Source organism: Mirounga leonina, unplaced genomic scaffold (assembly GCF_011800145.1).
Source record: "Mirounga leonina isolate KUSES-001 unplaced genomic scaffold, KU_Mleo_1.0 Mir_201, whole genome shotgun sequence".
NCBI lineage: Eukaryota > Metazoa > Chordata > Mammalia > Carnivora > Phocidae > Mirounga > Mirounga leonina.
In genome coordinates, this window is record NW_023270504.1 from 1,548,749 (window position 1) to 1,570,505 (window position 21,757).

Consider the following 21,757-nt stretch of genomic DNA (forward strand, 5'->3'; position numbering starts at 1 on the left):
AGTTTTCATGTATGCATCCATTGAGATGATTATATTATTTTTCTTTATTTTGTCAATGTGGTGTGAATTACATGTTGGGTTTTCAGTTAAAATAAATATATTTCTGGAATAAAACCAACTGATTCATAATGTGTTATCTTTTAAATATATTGGTTGCTATGCTTTGCTAATACTTATTAGAATTTCAAATTTATGTTATGAGTGATACTGACCTATAAATTTTCTTTCTTGTCATAGACTTCAGATTTTGTTGTTTAGGGTAGGCAGGGCTCAATAAAGGTGCTTGAAAGTATTTCCACTTTTTCTGTTCTCTGAGAGAATGTATGAAAGGTTAATGTCATATCTTAATTAAAATGTTTAGAAAATTTTGCTGCTAAAGCATTCTTAGCCTGGATATTTCTTCGTGGGTATTTTAACTTCAGATTCATTTCCTTTCTTACATGTATGTTTACTCAAGATTTCAATTTCCTCTTCTGTCAGTTTTGTGTGCTGTGTTCTTCTAAGAATTTATTAGCTTTGCCCAAATTCTCAAGTTTATTGGCATAAATTTTCTTGTAATATACTTTTATGATATGTTTAATTTCTGTATGATCTATAATGATGCTCTTTTTACTTTCTGGTATTAATAATTTGCATTTTCCCTCTTTTTTTCCCCCCTTGATCCATCTTGGTAAAGGTTTATCAGTTTTATTAGTCTTCTCAAAGAATTGATATTTGCTTTTATTGGTTATTTAATTTAGTTTTTTTAAAATTTTATTGATTATTGCAATTATTTTGTTACTTTTCCCCACACTTTGGGGGTTTAATTTGTTCTGTTTCTAAATTCTTGATTTAGACAACAACATTTATTTCTAGTCATTTGTCTTTTTTTTTTTTTTTTTTTAGATTTTATTTATTTATTTGACAGAGAGAGACACAGCGAGAGAGGGAACACAAGCAGGGGATGTAGAGAGGGAGAAGCAGGCTTCCTGCTGAGCAGATAGCCTGATGCGGGGCTCGATCCCAGGACCCTGGGATCATGACCTGAGCCGAAGGCAGATGCTTAATGACTGAGCCACCCAGGCGCCCCTCTAGTCATTTGTCTTTTCTACTATATGCATTTTAGGCTATATATATATATATATATTTTTTTTTTTTTTAGAGGAGCTTTAACTGTATCAACAAGTTTTGGTATGTTGTACTTTCGTTAGCTTTGAGATTCAAAGTATTTTTTTTTTAATTTTGAAACTATCTTATATTTACAGAAAAGTTGCACATATAGAAAGAATTTTTTTTCCTTTGAACCACTTGAGAATAGGTTGCCAACATGATGACCCAATAGCACTTGAATACTTTATTTTCTTTTTTAATTTTTTTAAAGATTTTATTTTTTTTGACAGAGAGAGAGAGACAGTGGGAGAGGAAACACAAGCAGAGGGAGTGGGAGAGGGAGAAGCAGGCTTCCCACCGAGCAGGGAGCCCGATGTGGGGCTCGATCCCAGGATCCCGGGATCATGACCTGAGCCGAAGGCAGACGCTTAACGACTGAGCCACCCAGGTGCCCCGCACTTGAATACTTTATAGCACAAAGGACATTCTCCTCCATAACCATAATATAATACTGAGACTTAGGGAATTAACAATGACATGTTTCTACCATCAAATCCTAAGACCCTATTCAGTTTTCACCAGTTGTCCCAATAATGTGTTTTAAAGCAGATGGATTCCATTCAGAAGTACATGTTGCCTTAGTTGTCATTTTTTGGGGTCTTTTTTGATCTTGAATACTTCCTCAGTCTTTCCTTAACTTTGATGACCTTGACACTTTTGAAAATTGAAAATGAAATGTCAGCTACATTATAGAATTTCTCTCATTTTGATTTAGTGTGCTATTTTCCCTCATGTGTAACTTTGGATGAAATATCACAGAGGTGATACTGTGTGTTCTTCTTGTTGTATCCCATCTGGTGGCACAGGGTTTTGATGTGTTCCAGTTTTGGTTAGGTTAATTTTGATCACTTGATTAAAGTAATGTCTACTAGCCTTCTCCACCAAAAAGTTACACTCCTCTTTTTGTAGTTAATATTTTGGGAGGAGACTCTGGGAATTATGTTGGGAGGGTAGTTAATGAGAGATGCTTGGAGAATATATAAATATGTTTCCTCACTAGACTTTTAATTTATTCATTTATTTTATAAGTGTAGACTCGTGGTTTCTTCTTTTTCTGTGGTTTTATATGTTACTATTGTTTATTTTGGGGCTCAAATTTGACAAATGGGAGCACTTTCAAGTTGGCTTCTGTGTCTTTTAAAAGTGCCCCAGTCAAAATACAAATCAAAACCACAATGAGATACCACCTCATACTGGTTAGAATGGCTAAAATTAACAACTCAGGAAACAACAGGTGTTGGAGAGGATACAGAGAAAGGGGAACCCTCTTACACTGTTAGTGGGAATGCAAACTGCTACAGCCACTCTGGAAAACAGTATGGAGGTTCCTCAAGAAGTTGAAAATAGAGCTACCCTATAATCCAGCAGTTGCATTACTGGGTATTTATCCAAAGGATATAAGCATAGTGATTCGAAGGGGCACATGCACCCCAATGTTTATAGCAGCAAGGTCCACAATCGCCAAATGTGGAAATAGTGCAGATGTACATTGACAGATGAATGGATAAAGAAGATGTGGTGTATATATGTGTATATATATATATATACACACACACACACAATGGAATATTATTCAGCCATCAAAAAGAATGAAATCTTGCCATTTGCAATGATGTGGATGGAACTAGAGGGCATTACGCTAAGTAAAATAAGTCAGTCAGGGAAAGACAAATACCACATGATTTCACTCATGTGGAATTGAATAAACAAAACAGATGAACATAGGGGAGGGAAGGAAAAAAAATTAGATGAAAATTGGGAGGGAGGCAAACCATAAGAGATGCTGAACTCTAGGAAACAATCTGAAGGTTGCTGGAGGGGAGATGTGTGAGGGGATGGGGTAACTGTGTGATGGGCAGGAAGGAGGGCACTTGATGGAATGAACACGGGGTGTTATATGCATCTCATGAATCACTACATTCTACCTCTGAAATTAAGAAAAAAAAAAGTCTACTTAAAAAACAAATAAATAGGGCGCCTGGGTGGCTCAGTTGGTTAAGCGACTGCCTTCAGCTCAGGTCATGATTCCAGGGTCCTGGGATCGAGTCCCGCATCCCGAGCAGGGAGCCTGCTTCTCCCTCTCCCACTCCCCCTGTTTGTGTTCCCTCTCTCGCTCTGTCTCTCTCTGTCAAATAAATAAATAAAATCTTAAAAAAATAAATAAATAAAAGTGCCTTTGCTCATTCTTTTAGCAGTTCCTTGCTTCTGGAGGCAAGATGTTTAGGGCTTTTACTCTTTCTCTGGAAATATTTCTTAAATTCTACTTTGCATGATATTGAATAGTTAATCTGGCTTTCTTTTCTTTGATGTTTGCACAGTCTTTTTTCTCCTGGACTTACTTTTAATTTTCTTGTGTTTTTGTATTTAAAGTGTGTTTCTTGTAAGCAGCAGACACTGGGCTTAAAAATACATCTATGTCGATAATATTTATCTTCTTTGAAGTGTTTAGATTATTTACAATTAATGGAATTGCCAATATATTTCAGTTAAAATCATTTTACTGTTTCTTTTTTATTTTTTTAAATTTTATTCATATATTTTAAATTCCTTATCTCTCATTTCTTTTCTTCTTTGGATTTGACAATAATTTTTTTAGCATTAGTTGTTTTTCCCTATATTAACTTGTTAATTTTACTGTCTTTTACTATTCTTAGTAGTTACCCTAAAGAGTTCAACATATGCATAAAAGTTTCTTGATATTTTAGAATCTGATAAGTTAGTTTTGTTACAACTTTCCAGAAAATGCTTAGTCCTAAAACATTTTAGCTTATCTCTCCTCCCATGTTTGGTGTCGTTGTTATGGATGTTAATTTTGTATATAATATAAACACACAGGATAGTTTATTATAATTTTATATCATCAATATTCTTTTTTATTTTCCATATGTTTACTCTATTAGGTGCTCTTCATTTCTTTTTTTTATTTTTATTTTTTTTTAAAGATTTTATTTATTTATTTGACAGAGACAGAGATAGCTAGAGCAGGAACACAAGCAGGGGGAGTGGGAGAGGCAGAAACAGGCTTCCTGCCAGGCAGGGTGCCTGATGTGGGACTCAATCCCAGGACCCTGGGATCATGACCCGAGCCGAAGGCAGACGCTTCACGACTGAGCCATCCAGGCGCCCAGGTGCTCTTCATTTCTTTGTGCATTTGTATGCTATATGCATTTTAATTCTGTCTGAAGAATTCCCTTTAAAATTTATGTTGGTGCAATTTTGCAGTTTTGTTGTCAATAATTGTCTCAGTTGTTTTTATGGGGAGATGCTCTTATTTGACATTCACTTTTTTGTTTATTGGAAACAAATACAAAAAATGAAAACCTTGGTGAATTATTAGAAGGCAAACACCCATCTACCATTAACAAGGTCAAGAAATAGAACTTTGCCAGCACCCCAGAATTTGTTTCCATGGACCTTTCCAATCAGAGCACTCTGTTTTCAAAGACTAATGATATGTGTGTGGGGGTGTGTGTGTGTGTTTATGGTTTTATTATCCACTTCTCAACATTATAGTTTAGTCTTGCACACTTCAAAAAAATGTTGTGGTATTTTCTCTTTCTTTTAGTCTATAGCTTTCCCTCCATTCCTTTGTTTTTCTTACAACTTATCTTTACAGAAACTGGGCCGTTTGACATATATAGTTCCACAGGCTATTGATTATGTGCTTAAGGTGCAGTTCATCATGTGTTTTTCTGTTCTTTGTATTTCTACAATTTGACAGATTCTATCAGAAGGTTGATAAGACATGGGTTCAATTCCTTTGGCAAATCTGTTGGTGGTGGTGTAAACTTCAGTAGGAGGCAAATGAGGTCTTGTTTTCCCTCTTTTTTCTGTTAGCAACCATTGACGCTTAGTGCTTGGATCTTTGGGGTTTTTCCACTTGTTAGTTGGAATGATGTTGCATTCTATCAGCATTATCAGATCATATTGACATTGCATGCTTTATTTTCTCTCCCTTAGACCTAATTGAGTCTTAGTTCTATAAGTAATGCTCACCACCACTCCATATGTCAATATTTCTGTAGTAATTTTGGTTATCTAAAGCTCAGTTGCTAGTAGATTTTTTAGAAGAGCTCATGGGAATGATATTCATCTGTTTTTTTTTTTATGTCAACAACAATTTGTGCCCTTTGAATATGAAGAATATAAAATCTTTTGATTACATTTTCTTTCCTTAGGTATATTAAATGTTATTCATTTGTTCTGTCATAAAACATTTCTGTCAAAAACTCTGAAGAAAATCTAATTTTATCTTTCTTTAAGCCATGAGCTAATGAATTGCAGTTTTTAATACTTGTCTGTTCTTTGTTATGATTTTCTTCTTTGTGGACTTCTGTTATTATATGATGGATCCACTTTGCCTGTATTGAGTATTTGCTACTTTCTCTCCTTTTTTTTTTTTCCCATTTCTTTTTGATTCTTAAAAACAAAAATACTTCTTTCCAATTTCTGTTAAGGTTTTATTCTATTGTGATTATTCTTGCGTCCTTACTAGTTTATTCCATTTCTAAGATGCTGTTTTATTTATTTTACCTCTATTTCCTCTTTGATTTATATCACCTCCTTTCTCTGTATTGCTAATTCTGATTTCTGCAATTCTTTCATGTCTGTATGTGTTTTGGCTCTATTTGAAATACTACAGTTTTAATTTGGCATTTGATTGTATCTTTTGGCATACTTTCATGTCCTGTAGAGATATTATTCTGTTCTCTAATCTCTCTTTTTTTAATGGTAACTTTGTATGTAATTAGACCTTGAAACCTTTAATTTTCCTGAAATTTTAATGAAATCTGGGTTCAGATAGCTTTTCTAACTTCACTAAGCTCCTACTTCTGTTCGGTTGTATAGTCTTCAAAAGTTTGGCTCATAGTTGCTGAGATTTCCTGGCTTTGCTTCTCTCCCCATTTTTAAGTGGACTTGCTTTTTTTCTTTGTCACTGCTTGTTCCAAGCAAAAGTTAGGCTCACATTAATTAACTTCCCTTCTCTCTAGCATTGGGGCTTTCAGCTCTTGGGTGCCTTTGCATCTCTACAATAGTATCAGACAATAAAGTTTTGTGTTTTATCCACTACCTTTTCTGGTTCTCCACTGGAATGTTGGTCTGTTACAAGTGACTGCTTTGGAACTGGAGGCAGAAGTCTTCATGCCTGTTAATTATTGCTGAATATTGTATAAGAAAATTTAGCGATATCCTTGAGGCTTTGGATGATTTTATATTTCTCCAGAGTGGGTTTACTTTTGCTTCTGGGGAGATAACTAGGCTGGGAAACGTTTATCTTAAGTCAGTTAAAGATTTGACTCCCTCTGAGCTGAGCTTCATTCTTCTTGAGGATTGCTTTTCTGATTCATCCGGGGTAGCCTCTTAGGGTCCCAACTCAAAATTTTTGTTACCTTATTTTTTTAATCCCTCAATTAAAAAAACTTAAACATACTGACAAGTGGAAAGAAATATAGAGTGAACATGAATATAGCCCCTTTGATGATTTTTAAAAACTCCGTTGTCTCCCCCAGTTTGATGAGACTGTGGAAATCAGTTTGGTTTGCTTCTTTTTCTTTTTCTTTTTCTTTTTTTTTTTTTTGCCTACCACAATGTAGTTATTTTAAACATTGAAAAAAATATTTTAAACAAAATTTTCATATTGAATATGCAATCTGATAAGCCATTTTTGCTTTTACATTATATTTTCTTTTTTAAATTTAATTTAATTTTATTACGTTACATTAGTCACCATACAATACATCATTAGTTTTTGATATAGTGATTCATGATTCATTGTTTTCCTATAACACTCAGTGCTCCATGCCATATGTGCCCTCGTTAGTAACCATCACCTTTTTCAAATACAGCGCCCCTTTTGGCTTCTCTTTTCTCCAGGTTTTTGGTTTCACATGTATAACTTTTTGTTAGCTCTCTGGTGCCTCCAAAAAGATTATTTTATGTTTTGTCAGATTTTTCTAGTTGTTCTCAGGGCAAAAGTTGGTCTGAAACAACCTGATCTGTCATTGACAGAAGCAAGTTTGTTCTGATCATTTTTGAATGAAAATAATTCCCAGACTTAGCTTTGCAATGTTTCTGTTTTCCTGCCAAGTTCTGAAAAAAAAAAAAAGTGAATAAACCTCACAAAAACAAACATTGAGAATTTAAGAATCTCAGTGTTAAACCTATGCCTAAAGGTCTATTGTATAGAATGATTTTAGGAAGGGGACAAAGTATGTTGCAAAATCTTACGAAAGGCAGTAATAGAATGTAATAATTCTTAAAAAAAATCTGGGAATTATTCCTTTGGAGGATTTTAAAGATAATGATCAAAAGTTAGTTTTGAGTATATGAAATTAATAATTGCCCACTTTCTAATGAATGTGCATCAACAACATTATTGTGCATCTGTGGCTAGAACTGCTTTTAAGTATTCAGAGACTTCAGGGTTGATGTGAATACATTTCTAAGTTTATTTTCAATTGAATTTAGATAATAACCTAAATAAAACAATTTAATTTAAAATAATAAAGTAGATTAAAATAATAATCTACTCAGTTCATTTAAAAAATATTTTTGTCACATAAATGAAAACCTAGCTGATACATGATAAAAATTAACCCATATTCCCCATTAAGGACCTCCCTGATAAATTGAGTCCATTTTTTTCCTTCACATGGTAAAACATGTCATTAATCACAGAATTAATAGTAATACTTAAAATATTGTTATTTTTTAGAGTATGATATTATATTATAATGTTTTAACCAAGGTTTTAAAGCACTATAATTTTAAAAATTGGTGGAGTTTAGTATTTTCAGTATTTTCTTTTCTTTTAAATTTTTAAATTACTTTTTAAAGATTTTTAAAAATTTATTTATTTGTCAGAGAGAGAGCGAGTGAGCACAAACAGGGGGAGCGGCAGGCAGAGGGAGCTCCCACTGAGCAGGGAGCCGCATGTACGGCTCCATCTCAGGACCCTGGGATCATGACCTGAGCCGAAGGCAGTTGCTTAACCGACTGAGCCACCCAGGCATCCCAATCCTTTCTGCATTTTATGTGTGACTATTATAGGGATGTGATCAAGGTGTCCTTTTTTTGTTGGTTAATGATTTATGTTCATTCATAAAAACAGGAGATCCTAAAAAGTGAATAAAAGTCACGTATGTGAAATACCCTTTTTCTTTCTGTGTGTGAATTTACATTCACATCTACATGTATAATGACATCTCAGTGATCCATAATAATTTAAGACCTGGATAAAGCTTTCAGATTTTCCACTTGTCTTTTTATAATTAAGTGAATTTCAAATCTTTGATACGTAAAAAAAGAAAAAAAAATTATTGGATAATGAGTTACATGACAAAACTGTATCTCTTTCCCTCAGAGGAGGAGGTCCATGGATTTTCTGGTAATCCAAGTGTTTAATTTTCAAGAGGAAATGTGTACAAATGGGGTTATGTGTGTGGGTGTGTGCTTGTGCTTTGTATTCTTTATGCAAGTTGGATATGTATAGTCCTAAACTGAGCTTTTTTATTGAATTTATCTTAATAATCTCTTTGTAATACTCAGTTTATCTAGTCTTCCTGGCTACTTTCTGGAGACCATGCTCTGTATATCACCAGCACTAAGATATAATTCTTATATAATAACCAAATTACAAATGTGCACTTGTCCAGATGACATTTTTCTTCATCACTTTCACTTCAGTTGACACATGAATATGACCTGGGTGGCTGTTCTGGGCCATCACAATATATTAAAACTTTCTGAACATTTTTATCAAAACAGAGTTCATCTGCCTGGTGCCATAAATAAATGAATGTTCTTCTATTACTGCTCCTCTGAACTCCTCTGAAGCAGTATAACAATTAGTTGATTTAGAAATCAGGAATATTTCCATTCTATCGTTTTCTGCAGGATTTGTTCCTGAACTAGAAAAGTAGATATGTATCTGATTAGCTCAAGCATAAAACAAAAGAAAACTCTCAGACTTGATTGTGAATTGTTTATTTTTTTTAAAGCTTTACAAGAAACAGTGTTTTATGTTCCAATAAAATTAACAGTTTACATGCTTTTTTCAAATGACTGAAACTTTCACACTTGTTGAGTAAAAGAACATTTTCCTCACATTTTTCTCATTATGGGATGATGAAACTTAATACTGTATAATTATGTAAAAGAGCTTGACTGTCCACATATTTGGATATGTTCATTGTGCCAGAGATTACTGTAATCAGCTTTGTAGGTACTTCTGACAATTCAGGATAGTTGATACTCAGAAGAAGACTTTGTAGGATACAAGTTGCAGTTCTTTCAGATGTAGCTGTTTCTGGGTATATACCATTGATAAATGGTATTAATAATTGACTTTCCTTAAAATTTTAATCCCCTCTGATCTACATAGAATTATATGCAACTGTTCATTTTCTAAGGAATTAGAAATTTCTTATTTGGTAGTGTAACACATTAGCTGAGACAAATTTCATTTCAAGTCAAAAAGATTAATCATTTGGTTGATAGCTAATATATTCCAGCCTCTGGGAAAGAACCAACATATTTCCCATGAGCTAAACTAGATAATGTATCTGTGATTTCTTATTATTACCAGTTTTCATTTTTCATAACAGAATGAATTAAAAAACAGTAACACTGCTTAACGTTTTATATTTTTAATTTTTTTAAAGATTTTATTTATTTATTTATTTATTTTTTAAAGATTTTATTTATTTATTTGAGAGAGAGAGAATGAGAGAGAGCAAGCACATGAGAGGGGGGAGGGTCAGAAGGAGAAGCAGACTCCCCGCCGAGCAGGGAGCCCGATGCGGGACTCTATCCAGGGACTCCAGGATCATGACGTGAGCCGAAGGCAGTCGCTTAACCAACTGAGCCACCCAGGCGCCCAAGATTTTATTTATTTAAGAGAGAAAGAGAGAGACAGTGTGCACAAGCAGGAGGGAGGGACAGAGGGGGAGGGAGAGTGGGGGGAGAGAGAGAATCTCAAGCAGACTCTGCAATGAGCCTTGTGTGGGGCCTCATCCCATGGTCCTGAGACCATGACCCTAGCCAAAACCAAGAGGAGACACCCAACCAACTGAGCCACCCAGGTGCCCTTGTTTCTGATTTTAAAAGTAAAACATACTCATTGCAAGAAATTAGCAAAACCCAGAAATACATAATAAAAAAAAGTAGAAGATAATTTGTACACTCTGGTATACCTTCCTCTATTTTTATCTCTCTATATATAAACATATATTTTCATCAAAATTGGTATTATACTGTATATGATCTTTGATTCTTTTTTCTTTGAACAATATAGATATCCTTTAGTTAATCATTTATTCAATTTTGTACAGGTATAAATCAAACAGGTATGTATGTCTTGTGCCTTCATGGAGCATACTGTCTAGTGAGGGAAATATAAAACAAATGAAAGTATAATTACAAAATATAAGTTTTATGAAAGAAAAAACAGGTGCTATGAAGGAGAATAATTTTAGGGATGCGGGCCAACATTAGCACGAGTATTTAGAGCCAGAATGCTGACATTTATTTTATTTTTTTTTTAATTTTTTTATTGTTAGTTAATCACCATCCATTACATCATTAGTTTTTGATGTAGTGTTCCATGATTCATTGTTTGCGTATAACACCCAGTGCTCCATTCAGTACGTGCCCTCTTTAATACCCATCACCAGGCTTACCCATCCCTCCACCCCATCCCCTCTAGAACCCTCAGTTTGTTTTTTCAGAGTCCATCGTCTCTCATGGTTCGTCTCCCCCTCCGATTTCCCCCCCTTCATTCTTCCCCTCCTGCTATCTTCTTTTTTTTTTTCTTAACATATATTGCATTATTTGTTTCAGAGGTACAGATCTGTGATTCAACAGTCTTGCTCAATTCACAGCACTCACCATAGCACATACCCTCCCCAGTGTCCATCACCCAGCCACCCCATCCCTCCCACTCCAGCAACCTCAGTTTGTTTCCTGAGATTAAGAATTCCTCATATCAGTGAGGTCATATGATACATGTCTTTCTCTGTTTGACTTATTTCACTCAACATAATACCCTCCAGTTCCAACCACATCGTTGCAAATGGCAAAATCTCATTCCTTTTGATGGCTGCATAATATTCCATTGTATATATATACCACATCTTCTTTATCCATTCATCTGTTGATGGACATCTTGGCTCTTTCCATAGTTTGGCTATTGTGGACATTGCTGCTATAAACATCAGGGTGCACATACCCCTTTGGGTCCCTACATTTGTATCTTTGGGGTAAATACTCAGTAGTGCAATTGCTGGGTCGTAGGGTAGCTCTATTTTCAACTTTTTGAGGAACCTCCATACTGTTTTCCAGAGTGGTTGCACCAGCTTGCATTCCCACCAATAGTGTAGGAGGTTCCCCTTTCTCTGCATCCCCGCCAACATCCGTCGTTTCCTGACTTGTTAATTTTAGCCATTCTGACTGGTGTGAGGTGGGATCTCATTGAGGTTTTGATTTGGATTTCCCTGATGCCGAGTGATGTTGAGCACTTTTTCATGTGTCTGTTGGCCATTTGGATGTCTTCTTTGGACAAATGTCTGTTCATGTCTTCTAGAATGCTGACATTTAAATAGAGGCTTAAAAGATGAGAAAAATCAGCCAAGCAAGAGTGGGGTTACTCACATAGGTGCATAGGCCATGGGATGGAAAGGATTTGGTGAGTAAAGGGATCTAAAAGAAGGCCAGCTGGCTGTGGTGAAGAGAAAGAGGAGATACTTGCCCATGATGAAATCCCAGAGGTAGAAAGGAGCCAGTCCTGCAGACAAAAGAAAAGAGGTTTTATTTGAGGTATTATGTGAAGCCATTAGAGACCTTTTGGGAGGTGAAATTGCATGACTGTATTTACACTTTTCAAAAGATTATTCTGGATGTCATACAGAGGAAGAATTGGAGGGAGAACAAGAGGACACAAAGATGTGAATTAGGAGGGCCCTGAGGTGGTCCATGAGAAAGCTGAAAAGCTTGAAGTAAGCTGTGGACAGGAGATCCAGAGAGAAGGAGACAGCTGGAAGATGTGTTTGAGGTTGGAATTGCCAGTTTATGAAGTGGTGATGAATAGGAGTTGGTGGTTAAAAAGAAGGAGTTCAGAAGGATGACTCCCATTTATGGCCGAAGGAACCGAGAGGATGATGGTGTTGTTTATTTTTTATTTTTTTTTGTAAAGATTTTTATTTATTTATTTATTTGAGAGAGAGAATGAGATAGAGAGAGCATGAGAGGGGGGAGGGGCAGAGGGAGAAGCAGACTCCCCGCTGAGCAGGGAGCCCGATGCGGGACTCGATCCCAGGACTCTGGGATCATGACCTGAGCCGAAGGCAGTCGCTTAACCAACTGAGCCACCCAGGCGCCCGATGGTGTTGTTTATTGACAAGGCGTAGACTTGGTAACACTGGGATTGGGGTCCTGGTTGTGGTAAAGTATTTAAAGTTCGATAATAATTCTGAGGAGCCTGTTAGACAACCACATGTATAAGCCAAGAAGGCAGTTGTGTGCATCAGCCCAGACTCAGAAGTGAGTCTGGGATGATGCTTGCATTTGGACATTACCATCATGTGGATAGGATTTAAAGTCAGAGGAACAGATAAAATAATCTAACAGAAGAGTAAAGATTGACAGATGAAGATGGCCTAGAACTGTGCTCTGACAATGAGAGATTGCATGCCTGAGAATCTAGGAAGGGAAGAGAAACAGGAGTGTGGTGTCAAAGGTAAGAAAAGACTTCTTCAGAAAGGAAAGAGAGGACAGCCATGCCCCATGCTGCTGAGCAGTCTAGTGTGAGAAGGGCCGAAGAGTGACTGCCGGATTTTGCAATGTGAAGGTTACTGGTGATATGGTCGAAGGCATCAGGACTATGTGTGGGAAGGCATATTGTAGTAAGTGTTCATAGTATGTAGATGACTAGCTAAAATTTTAATGGCTGCCTATTAATCTTCACTTGAGATAGTGGAGTATACGCAGCTACCCATATTGCTGACAAGCCAGCCGCCCCTAGCAAACAGGCTTGTGGATGTTTTAATGGCTCATAGGCCCTGGAAAATTGTTGGCTTGCAACTCAGTGGGGCTCACACTGGGAAATTTCACTTTGTCTTCTTTCCTCTGCTTGTGAGTTTGGGTTCAAGGCCACAAGAGGGATTTGGGTGCCAGGGAATATGGATCCTGGCTGAATTTCTATTCAAGAGTGTTGTGCATTTGCTGGTTTGGTGCTGTCTGCTGTGGCCTGGGGAGCTTCCAGGCAGAGTGGAAAGGCTGGGAGGGCCCAGGCTGTGTCTGGTTCAGACTTAAGCTTCTTGACCTCTGCACTGCTCTTTTGGGGTGCATGGGCACTGCCAGCACATGGTTATTTGGTACAATCCCACTTTTTAAAATTTAGAAACCATGGATAGGCTCATTGTTGGATCGTCTCAAGGCCTCACATGATATAAAGGAGAGTCCTAGAAAGAATGTAGATTATGTAGCCAAAGTGAATCCTCTGCCTCAGTTTTCTCTTTATTTATTTATTTTTAAAGATTTCTCATCTTTAAAGTGGGACTAATAATACCTACCTTTCATGGTTATGGCAAAGATTTAAAGTAATGTGTGAAAAGTACTTGAAACAAAGTAAGTACTCGGTAAGTTGTGGCTGTAATTACTATTATTATTTAAAGTAAATGTTCACTAGTTTGGAAATGTTGAATTAATGACCTAAGTTGTGGTTTGTCTGTATGATATTGGTCCATGATATAAAACATTGTCAGATACATAAGCCTCTGCAAACTAGTTCTTTTTTGGATAATTAGTTAGCAATAGCCGTAGTAAATCCTTTGTCATCAGTATTTTGTACAGTAGTTTTATTATCAAAATTTATGTAAGCATGACCTTCACTTTTTAGTGGATTAGCACAGTTTTCTTATTCCTATTAAAAAATAATATTTCTGTGAGCTTTAATAAAAGTTCGTTCTCTGATAAGATGGCATGCATAATGCTGTTCAGAACCAAAGGTTAAAACTACCTTATTAGAATTCCATGGGAGTAGGAGGGGAAGAATGTAAGCTGAATACAAAAATAAAGAGTTGTAAAATTTATTTATATTTCTGCTCTGACTTTGGAAGCAGAACCTGGTGGCCTTCCTGACTAGAAAGTTTTGTTTCTTGGTTTCCACTTCTCCTAAGATGGAGAAACTTTTTTTTTTTTAAGCAAAAGTGCAACTCACTAGCTTAAAAACAGTATTATAGGTCCTGTTTTAGGGTGTCTAAATACCATAAGAATTAAAGCAAAGCAAAACAAAACAAAAGAAAACCCAAATGACTGAAGTAATAGATTATAAGAAAGTTCTCCCCAAAACATGGCTAATAAACTGTTTTGTGTAGAGGACTTAGTGATTATGAATACTTGGACCCCTCTAGTTATAAGAATATATGTTGCATGGCCTGGTTATACACTAGGTTAGGAAAAATATTTGTGATACATTAAAATTTAAGGGAGAAATAACTTCTTTTGACTAGAATGGGATTTGGCTTTCAAGGGGGGAAAAGAGGGGAGAAAGTGTTACAGCTTGTTATATGAATTTTCAGAAGCTGCTGTTAATAATTTGAATGAACTCAGTGCTTATTTTCAGATATCCCTGAGTGACTAAGAGGGAGTGATTTTGTCTCCAGAAAATTTTCTGCAGGACTTTACTTTATCCAGTCATTTGGAAATTTATAGCTTATGTTTTCAAGGAACTATATTAATACTAGGTACTGTACTGTAATAGGTAACCGTGCAAGGCTTGATTTTAACCTCTCTCTCTCTCTTTTTCTCTACAGTTTGGAAGGACTGAAGTGATTGATAATACTTTAAATCCTGATTTTGTACGAAAATTTATCCTGGACTACTTTTTTGAAGAAAGGGAGAACCTTCGTTTTGACTTGTGAGTTCTGGTATAACTTGCATTGTTAAAAAATTGACTTTTAAAGGCAAATTTTGTAACATATAGCTGGGTGTGGTTGCACAAATACTAGATTATATTGGCAGGAAACCAGATTAATTCTACTTAGAGTGTGGCCTGAGCACTATTCCTAGCACCACTTTGTATTTTATAGGTTTTTGGCTCTATGTTTATTGAAAAAATTAGTAAGCAATTTAACTATGCCAAAATGCTGGGTGGTATATATGGACATCCTTTCAAACCATCTTCGGCTTCAGTGGTTTCTTTACAAGTTCCGCATATGCTCCAAGGTGATCTCATTTACTCCATGGCTGGTATCCCTCAGATCTTGAAGTTTCTTTTCAGCTGCTTCTTTGTATACTATATGGATCTCTGCCTGACTATTGCTTCCTTTTTTTTTTTTTTTATTATGTTAATCACCACTATTGCTTCCTTTTATCTCTTCGTGGCCTCATATTTCCAAGACCCAGGATGCTGGAACCAGAATTTTTGATATTTTTAATACTCTTGTGATTTTGATGCTGAATTAGGCATATCAAAATATTATCGTTAAATTCAACTTGTCTGCAGAGAATCTGGAGTCAGTTTGTTTGTAAGATATTATTCATTACTGAGTTTTTGTTTCACAGATATAAACTCTGATGGTTGTTGAAGTATTTGGATATTGTTCAAAGGAAATCTATTGAGAGGGAAAAGTATAACATATAGTATGTACTTAGATTAAAAGAGAGTTTATGAACATTGCAAGTCTTTAAAAATAGAAATGTCTTTAAATAGCTGGAAACAATAAAATGTACCAGGCTGTCACAATTTATAAATATTTTTTGATAAAAGCTATCAATATCTTATTTGAAAAAGTCCTAGATTGCTTCCTAATGTAAAAAGAAAGTTATTTACCATGAACAGCCTTTCTCGTTTTCTTCTAAAATGTGTGCAGTAAAATACCCTTCTGTTTAAAAAAGGAGACTCTTATACCAGGCCCTTTCCTTCAAGAGTTATAGCAGTTCTAAGTATTCATTATATTTATCAAGCAAAATTTATTATGACCCATTTGCTTTTTATGTCCTTGAAACCCCTGTTCAAATAATAAAAATGATACTTCTGAGAAAAAAATCCTAAAGTGGAATATAATGATTTCCTGACCATGTTTATCATGGAGATCGCACATAGTGTTGTTATTTAAAAGCCACATATAAATCATGTTGAATATGGTTCTCCCATTGTTCAGGCCTTCATAGCAGCCGTTTTTAAGAATTCTTCTCTCTCACACCAGCATGATACCTGCTTAATTTTTTCCCTCTGCTTTTAGACTCAACTTTATCCTAAAACCGGCCATTTGTATTGTTTGTTCATTTGCATTGTTTGTTCATTTGCATTGTTTTCTCTCATTTAAAAGTAGTAAATATTTATTAATAAACTTTAAATAATATAGGCATTTAAAAGTGAAAATTTCCTGTTAGTTCAATACCAAAAAAAAAATCTCAACCCACAAACAACCAAAAATGTAAATGACTTGATGTATATACTTGCAGATCTTTTTTTTTTTAAAGATACACAAACATATGGGAGTCTCAATATTTAGAAAATCACAAATATTTTCCTATTACTTGAATTTTTCAGATATCTTTTTATGCCACTATATTATATAGATGTTTCATTTATTTTAATGCTGCATAATTTTCATTGCTTGAGAAAACACAATTTATGTAGCCAGACATCTACTGATGGACATTTTGGATTGTTCTACTTTTACTATTACCTGTAATCCTACAGGAAATGTCCTGGTATGTAAATTTCTTACAATTTTTTAAATTTTCAGAGTATAAATAATTCAGAGTCAAATTTTAGGATGCAAAGATGTGGACAAGAGTACTCATCCCTGATTCTAATCTTTGAGACCAACTTAGAGATCCCATACGCTTTTTAAGTTTTATTTTAATTCCTGTTAGTTAACATACAGTGTTATATTAGTTTCAGGTGTACAGTATAGTAATTCAATACTTCCATACATCACCCTGTGCTCATTACAACTAGTGCACTCCTTAAACCCCATTATCTATTTAACCCATCCTCCCACGCACCTCCCCTCTGGTAACCATCAGTTGTTCTCTATAATTAAGAGTCTATTTTTTGATTTGTCTCCCTCTGTCTCTTATTTTTTTCCCTTAGCTCATTGTATTGTTTCTTAAATCCCACATATAAGTGAAATCATATGGTATTTGTCTTTCTCTGACTGGCTTATTTCACTTAGCATTATACTCTCTAGCTCCATCCATGTTATTGCAAATGGCAAGATTTCATTCTTTTTTATGGCTGAATAATATAACATTATATATATTATACACACAAATAATATATATATATCTTCTTATCCATTCATCAGTCGATGGACACTTCGGTGCTTCCATAATTTAGCTATTGTAAATAATGCTGCTATAAACACAGGGGTGCATGTATCCCTTTGAATCAGTGTTTTTGTATTCTTGGGTAAATACCCAGTAGTGGGATTGCTAGATCATAAGGTAGTTCTATTTTTAACTTTTTGAGGAACCTCCATACTGTTTTCTCCAGTGGCTGCACCAGTTTGCATTCCCACCAACAATGCATGAGGGTTCCATTTTCTTCACAACCTTGTCAACACCTGTTGCTTCTTGTATTATTGATTTTAGTCATGCTGACAGAAGTGAGGTGATACCTCGTTGTAGTTTTGATTTACATTTCCCTGATGGTAAGTGATAACAAACAATATCTTTTCATGTGTCTGTTGGCCATCAGGATGTCTTCTTTGGATGAATATCGCTTCATGTCTTGTGCCCATTTTTAATTGGATCACTGGGGGGCGGGTGTTGAGTTTTATAAGTTCTTTACTTACTTTGCATATTAACCCTTTATTGGATATGTCATTTGCAAATACGTTCTCCTATTTTATAGGTTGCCTTTTAGTTTCGTTGATTGGTTCCTTTACTGTGCAGAAGCTTTTTATTTTGATATAGTCCCAATAGTTTATTTTTGCTTTTGTTTCCCTTGCCTCAGGAGATATCTAGAAAGAAGTTGCTATGTCAAAGTCCGATGTCAAAGAAGTTACTGCCTATGTTCTCTTCTAGTTCTTTAGGGTTTCAGGTCTCACACTTAGGTCTTTAATTCATTTTGAATTTATTTTTGTGTATGGTGTAAGAAAGCCATCCAGTTTCATTATTTTGCATGTGGCTGTCCAGTTTTCCCAACCATTTGTTGAAGAGACTGACTTTTTTCTATTGCATATTCTTTCCTGCTTTGTCAAAGATTAATTGGCCATATAATTATGGGTTTATTTCTGGGTTTTCTATTCTGTTACATTGATTTATGTGTCTGTTTTTGTGCCAGTTCCGTACTGTTTTGATTACTACAGCTTTGTAATATAACTTGAAGCCCAGAACTGTGATGCCTCCAGCTTTACTTTTCCTTTTTAAGATTGCTTTGGCTCTTTGGGGTCTTTTGTGGTTCCATAAAAATTTTAGGATTCTTTGTTCTAATTTGTGAAAAGTGCTGTATTCTAATAAGGATTGCATTAAATATGTAGATTGCTTTGGGTACTATAGACATTTTAACAATATTTGCTCTTCCAGTCCATGAGTATGGAATATCTTTGTATTTCTTTGTGTCATCTTCAATTTCTTTCATCACTGTTTTACAGTTTTCAGAGTACAGGTCTTTCACCTCTTTGGTTAGGTTTATTCGTAGGTATCTTATTATTCTGGGTGCAATTATAAATGGGATTGTTTTCCTAATTTCTTTTTTTGGCTGCTTCATTATTGATGTGTAGAAATGCAAGATTTCTGCACATTGATTTTGTATCCTGTGACTTTACTGAATTCGTTTATCAGTTCTAGCAGTTTTTTGGTGGAGCCTTTTGGGTTTTCTATATATAGTATCCTGTCATCTGCAAAGAGTGAAAGTTTTACTTCTTCCTTACCAATCTGGATGCTTTATATCTTCTTTTTCTCTGATTGTTGTGGCTAGGGCGTCCAGTGCTATGCTGAATAATAGTGGTAAGAGTGGACATCCTTGTGTTGTTCCTGACCTTAGGGGAAGAGCTCTCAGTTTTTCCCCATTAAGGATGATGTTAGCTGTGGGTTTTTTCATATATGGCCTTTACCATGTTGAGGTATATTCCCTTCAAATCTACTTTGTTGAAGGTTTTTATCATGAATGGATGTTGTACTTCGTCAAATGCTTTTTCTGCGTCTATTGAGATGATTATGTGGTTCTTATCCTTTCTTTTATTGATGTGATGTTTCACATTGATGGATTTGTGAATATCAAACCACCCTTGCAGCCCAGGAATAAATCCCAATTGATCAGGGTGAATGATTTTTTTAATGTATTGTTGAATTCAGTTTGCTAGTATTTTGTTGAGAATTTTTGTATCTATGTTCATCAGGAATTTTTGGCCTGTAGTTCTCTTTTCTGATGTGGTGTTTATCTGGTTTTGATATCAGGGTAATGTTGGCCTCATAGACTGAATTTGGAGGTTTTCCTTCCCCTTCTATTTTTTGGAATAGTTTAAGAAGTATAGGTATTCATTCTTCTTTAAAGTTTGGTAGAATTTGCCTGTAAAGCCAAGGTCCTATAGGCATTGTTCTCTGAACTTGTTGCCCGTGTTTTAGCTCTGATTTTCAGAATCATTTCTATTTTATTTTGGTTGCTGTCTGCCCAAAGGCCCCTGTCACCATCACAAGCAGCTGCTTCCGGGTGACTATATCACCACTGTCCCTACTTGGCCCTAGTTTCTTAAGCCTATGTCCTACTCATCCTTTATCATCTATGTCATAACTGTGGCTATTACAGAATTTCACAAGTGGAATGGAAAGAAGGGTGCTTTCAAAAGGAGGACAACAATCAAATGTTTGTTAATCAATAGATCAAGGAGCAAAAATTAAGAGCTGGGCTAATCATTTTGGAGAGGAAAAGAAGATAAAGAATGATTTACCTGTACACAGAGGCTAGTGATCACATTCTCATCTCTACTGAAGATGAGGCTGTGGAAGCTAGTGGGTTTTAAAAAGTGTCCAGTGCAAGAAATGTAATTCCACTGAACTCAGTGCTGGTTAGTCTTCAAATATTATGCCTGTTTAAACAGGTAGCTTTTCAACAATCACTTTGACAAACCAGTGAGTCCAAATGAGAATATATTAGGTAAAGTGAGTCCAAATGAGAATATATTAGGTTAAGGAGGCACCTGATACTTATGTCATGTTTGTAAGCTTACTAGATATACTTAGCATGAACAAGGGAAGACTTAAAAGTAGGAGGAAGTTAGGGCATTGCTAGAACATCCTATACTTCCCTAGTATTTGATGATAAATCAGTAATATTGTTTAACTTGTATGTGTTTCAGGGAATTAAAAAAAAAAAAAAAGGAAAACAGAACCAATACATTCACTGGCAGAAATTCAGAAGGAAGGAATGATAAAATGGTTTAATATGTTCGTTACAAATCTCTTCCACTTATAAACTAAATGAAATAGTTACAGAAGCTCATGGAGTTTGAGAATTAGTATATAAGTTTTGTAGGCACAGACAAAAAGAGGTTATTTTTGTTAGTAATACTACTACTCTTATTCAGAGTTTGTAATAGAATCATATGCATATATAACTTTAACCCACCCAACAAATTTCTGAAGTGAAATTAATCCATTTTTGTAAATGAGAAAACCAAGGCCCAGAAAGTGTAATATGTTCAAAGGATCAGGTTTTGCCTAAAATAGTTTGTAATTAAATGCTACAAAACCTAAATTTCTAAAATTTTAGGAAGTCTAAACTGGGATATCTTTATTTTTGCCTTAGTTATTTAATACTGATGAAAGTATATGTTTAAAGTATTCTGTTGCACATTGAATATAATAATATGATAGAATATATTTAATCTATCTAAATAAACAAAAGTAAGACTGTCTAGGAAATCGTTATGTTTGATAGGAATGGGAGCATGTTACATCATTTCATCTGTGTGACAAGAAGAAATAAAGTGACAAAAATTAGCGTAGGTAATTGATATGTTTTAACTTCTTCAGCTTTCTCTTTTCTAAAAATTATAGTAATTTTCACAGAAATTATGTAATGTTCAAAATGTGAAAGCATGGGCGCCTGGGTGGCTCAGTTGGTTAAGCGACTGCCTTCGGCTCAGGTCATGATCCTGGAGTCCCAGGATCGAGTCCTGCATCGAGCTCCCTGCTCAGCATGGAGTCTGCTTCTCCCTCTGACCCTCCCCCCTCTCATGCTCTCTCTCTCTATCTCATTCTCTCTCACAAATAAATAAATAAAATCTTTAAAAAAAATGTGAAAGCATATTGCAAAGTTGAATTATGTATCATTTTATCTTTTGAATGCATTTGGTTAATTTCAGCTATTTGATTCAAAGAGCTTTATTTCAATTGTATAGCATCTCTGAAAAATTCAAGCAATTAGGGCCAGAGAAAGGGATACCTGATTATCAAGAAAAGCAACAAGTATATTCTTAGTTCATGTAGTATTTTTGATATCACTTTTATTAATTCCTTTTTATTTACCATGTACCATGAGAAAATCTCACATAAAACCTTTAACCTGAGCAGGTTTTCTTTTTCATTTCTTTCTTTCCCTCTTTCCCTCTTTCTTTCTTTCTTTCTTTCTTTCTTTCTTTCTTTCTTTCTTTCT

General features: G+C 35.2%; 1 protein-coding gene across 4 annotated transcripts in view; it reads left to right on the forward strand.

Annotated features, from left to right (window-relative positions):
- Nucleotides 1–21,757, forward strand: part of CPNE8 (copine 8) — a 224,172-nt gene that overhangs the window by 49,459 nt on the left and 152,956 nt on the right. For 3 of the 4 annotated variants that reach the window (XM_035027916.1, XM_035027913.1, XM_035027914.1), the window contains exon 4: nt 14,961–15,064. In XM_035027916.1, coding sequence (XP_034883807.1) covers nt 14,961–15,064 — 104 coding nt within the window. Of the gene's footprint in view, nt 1–12,742; nt 13,785–14,960; nt 15,065–21,757 lie in introns of those variants that run through there. The other variant, XM_035027915.1, reaches the window with a different exon arrangement.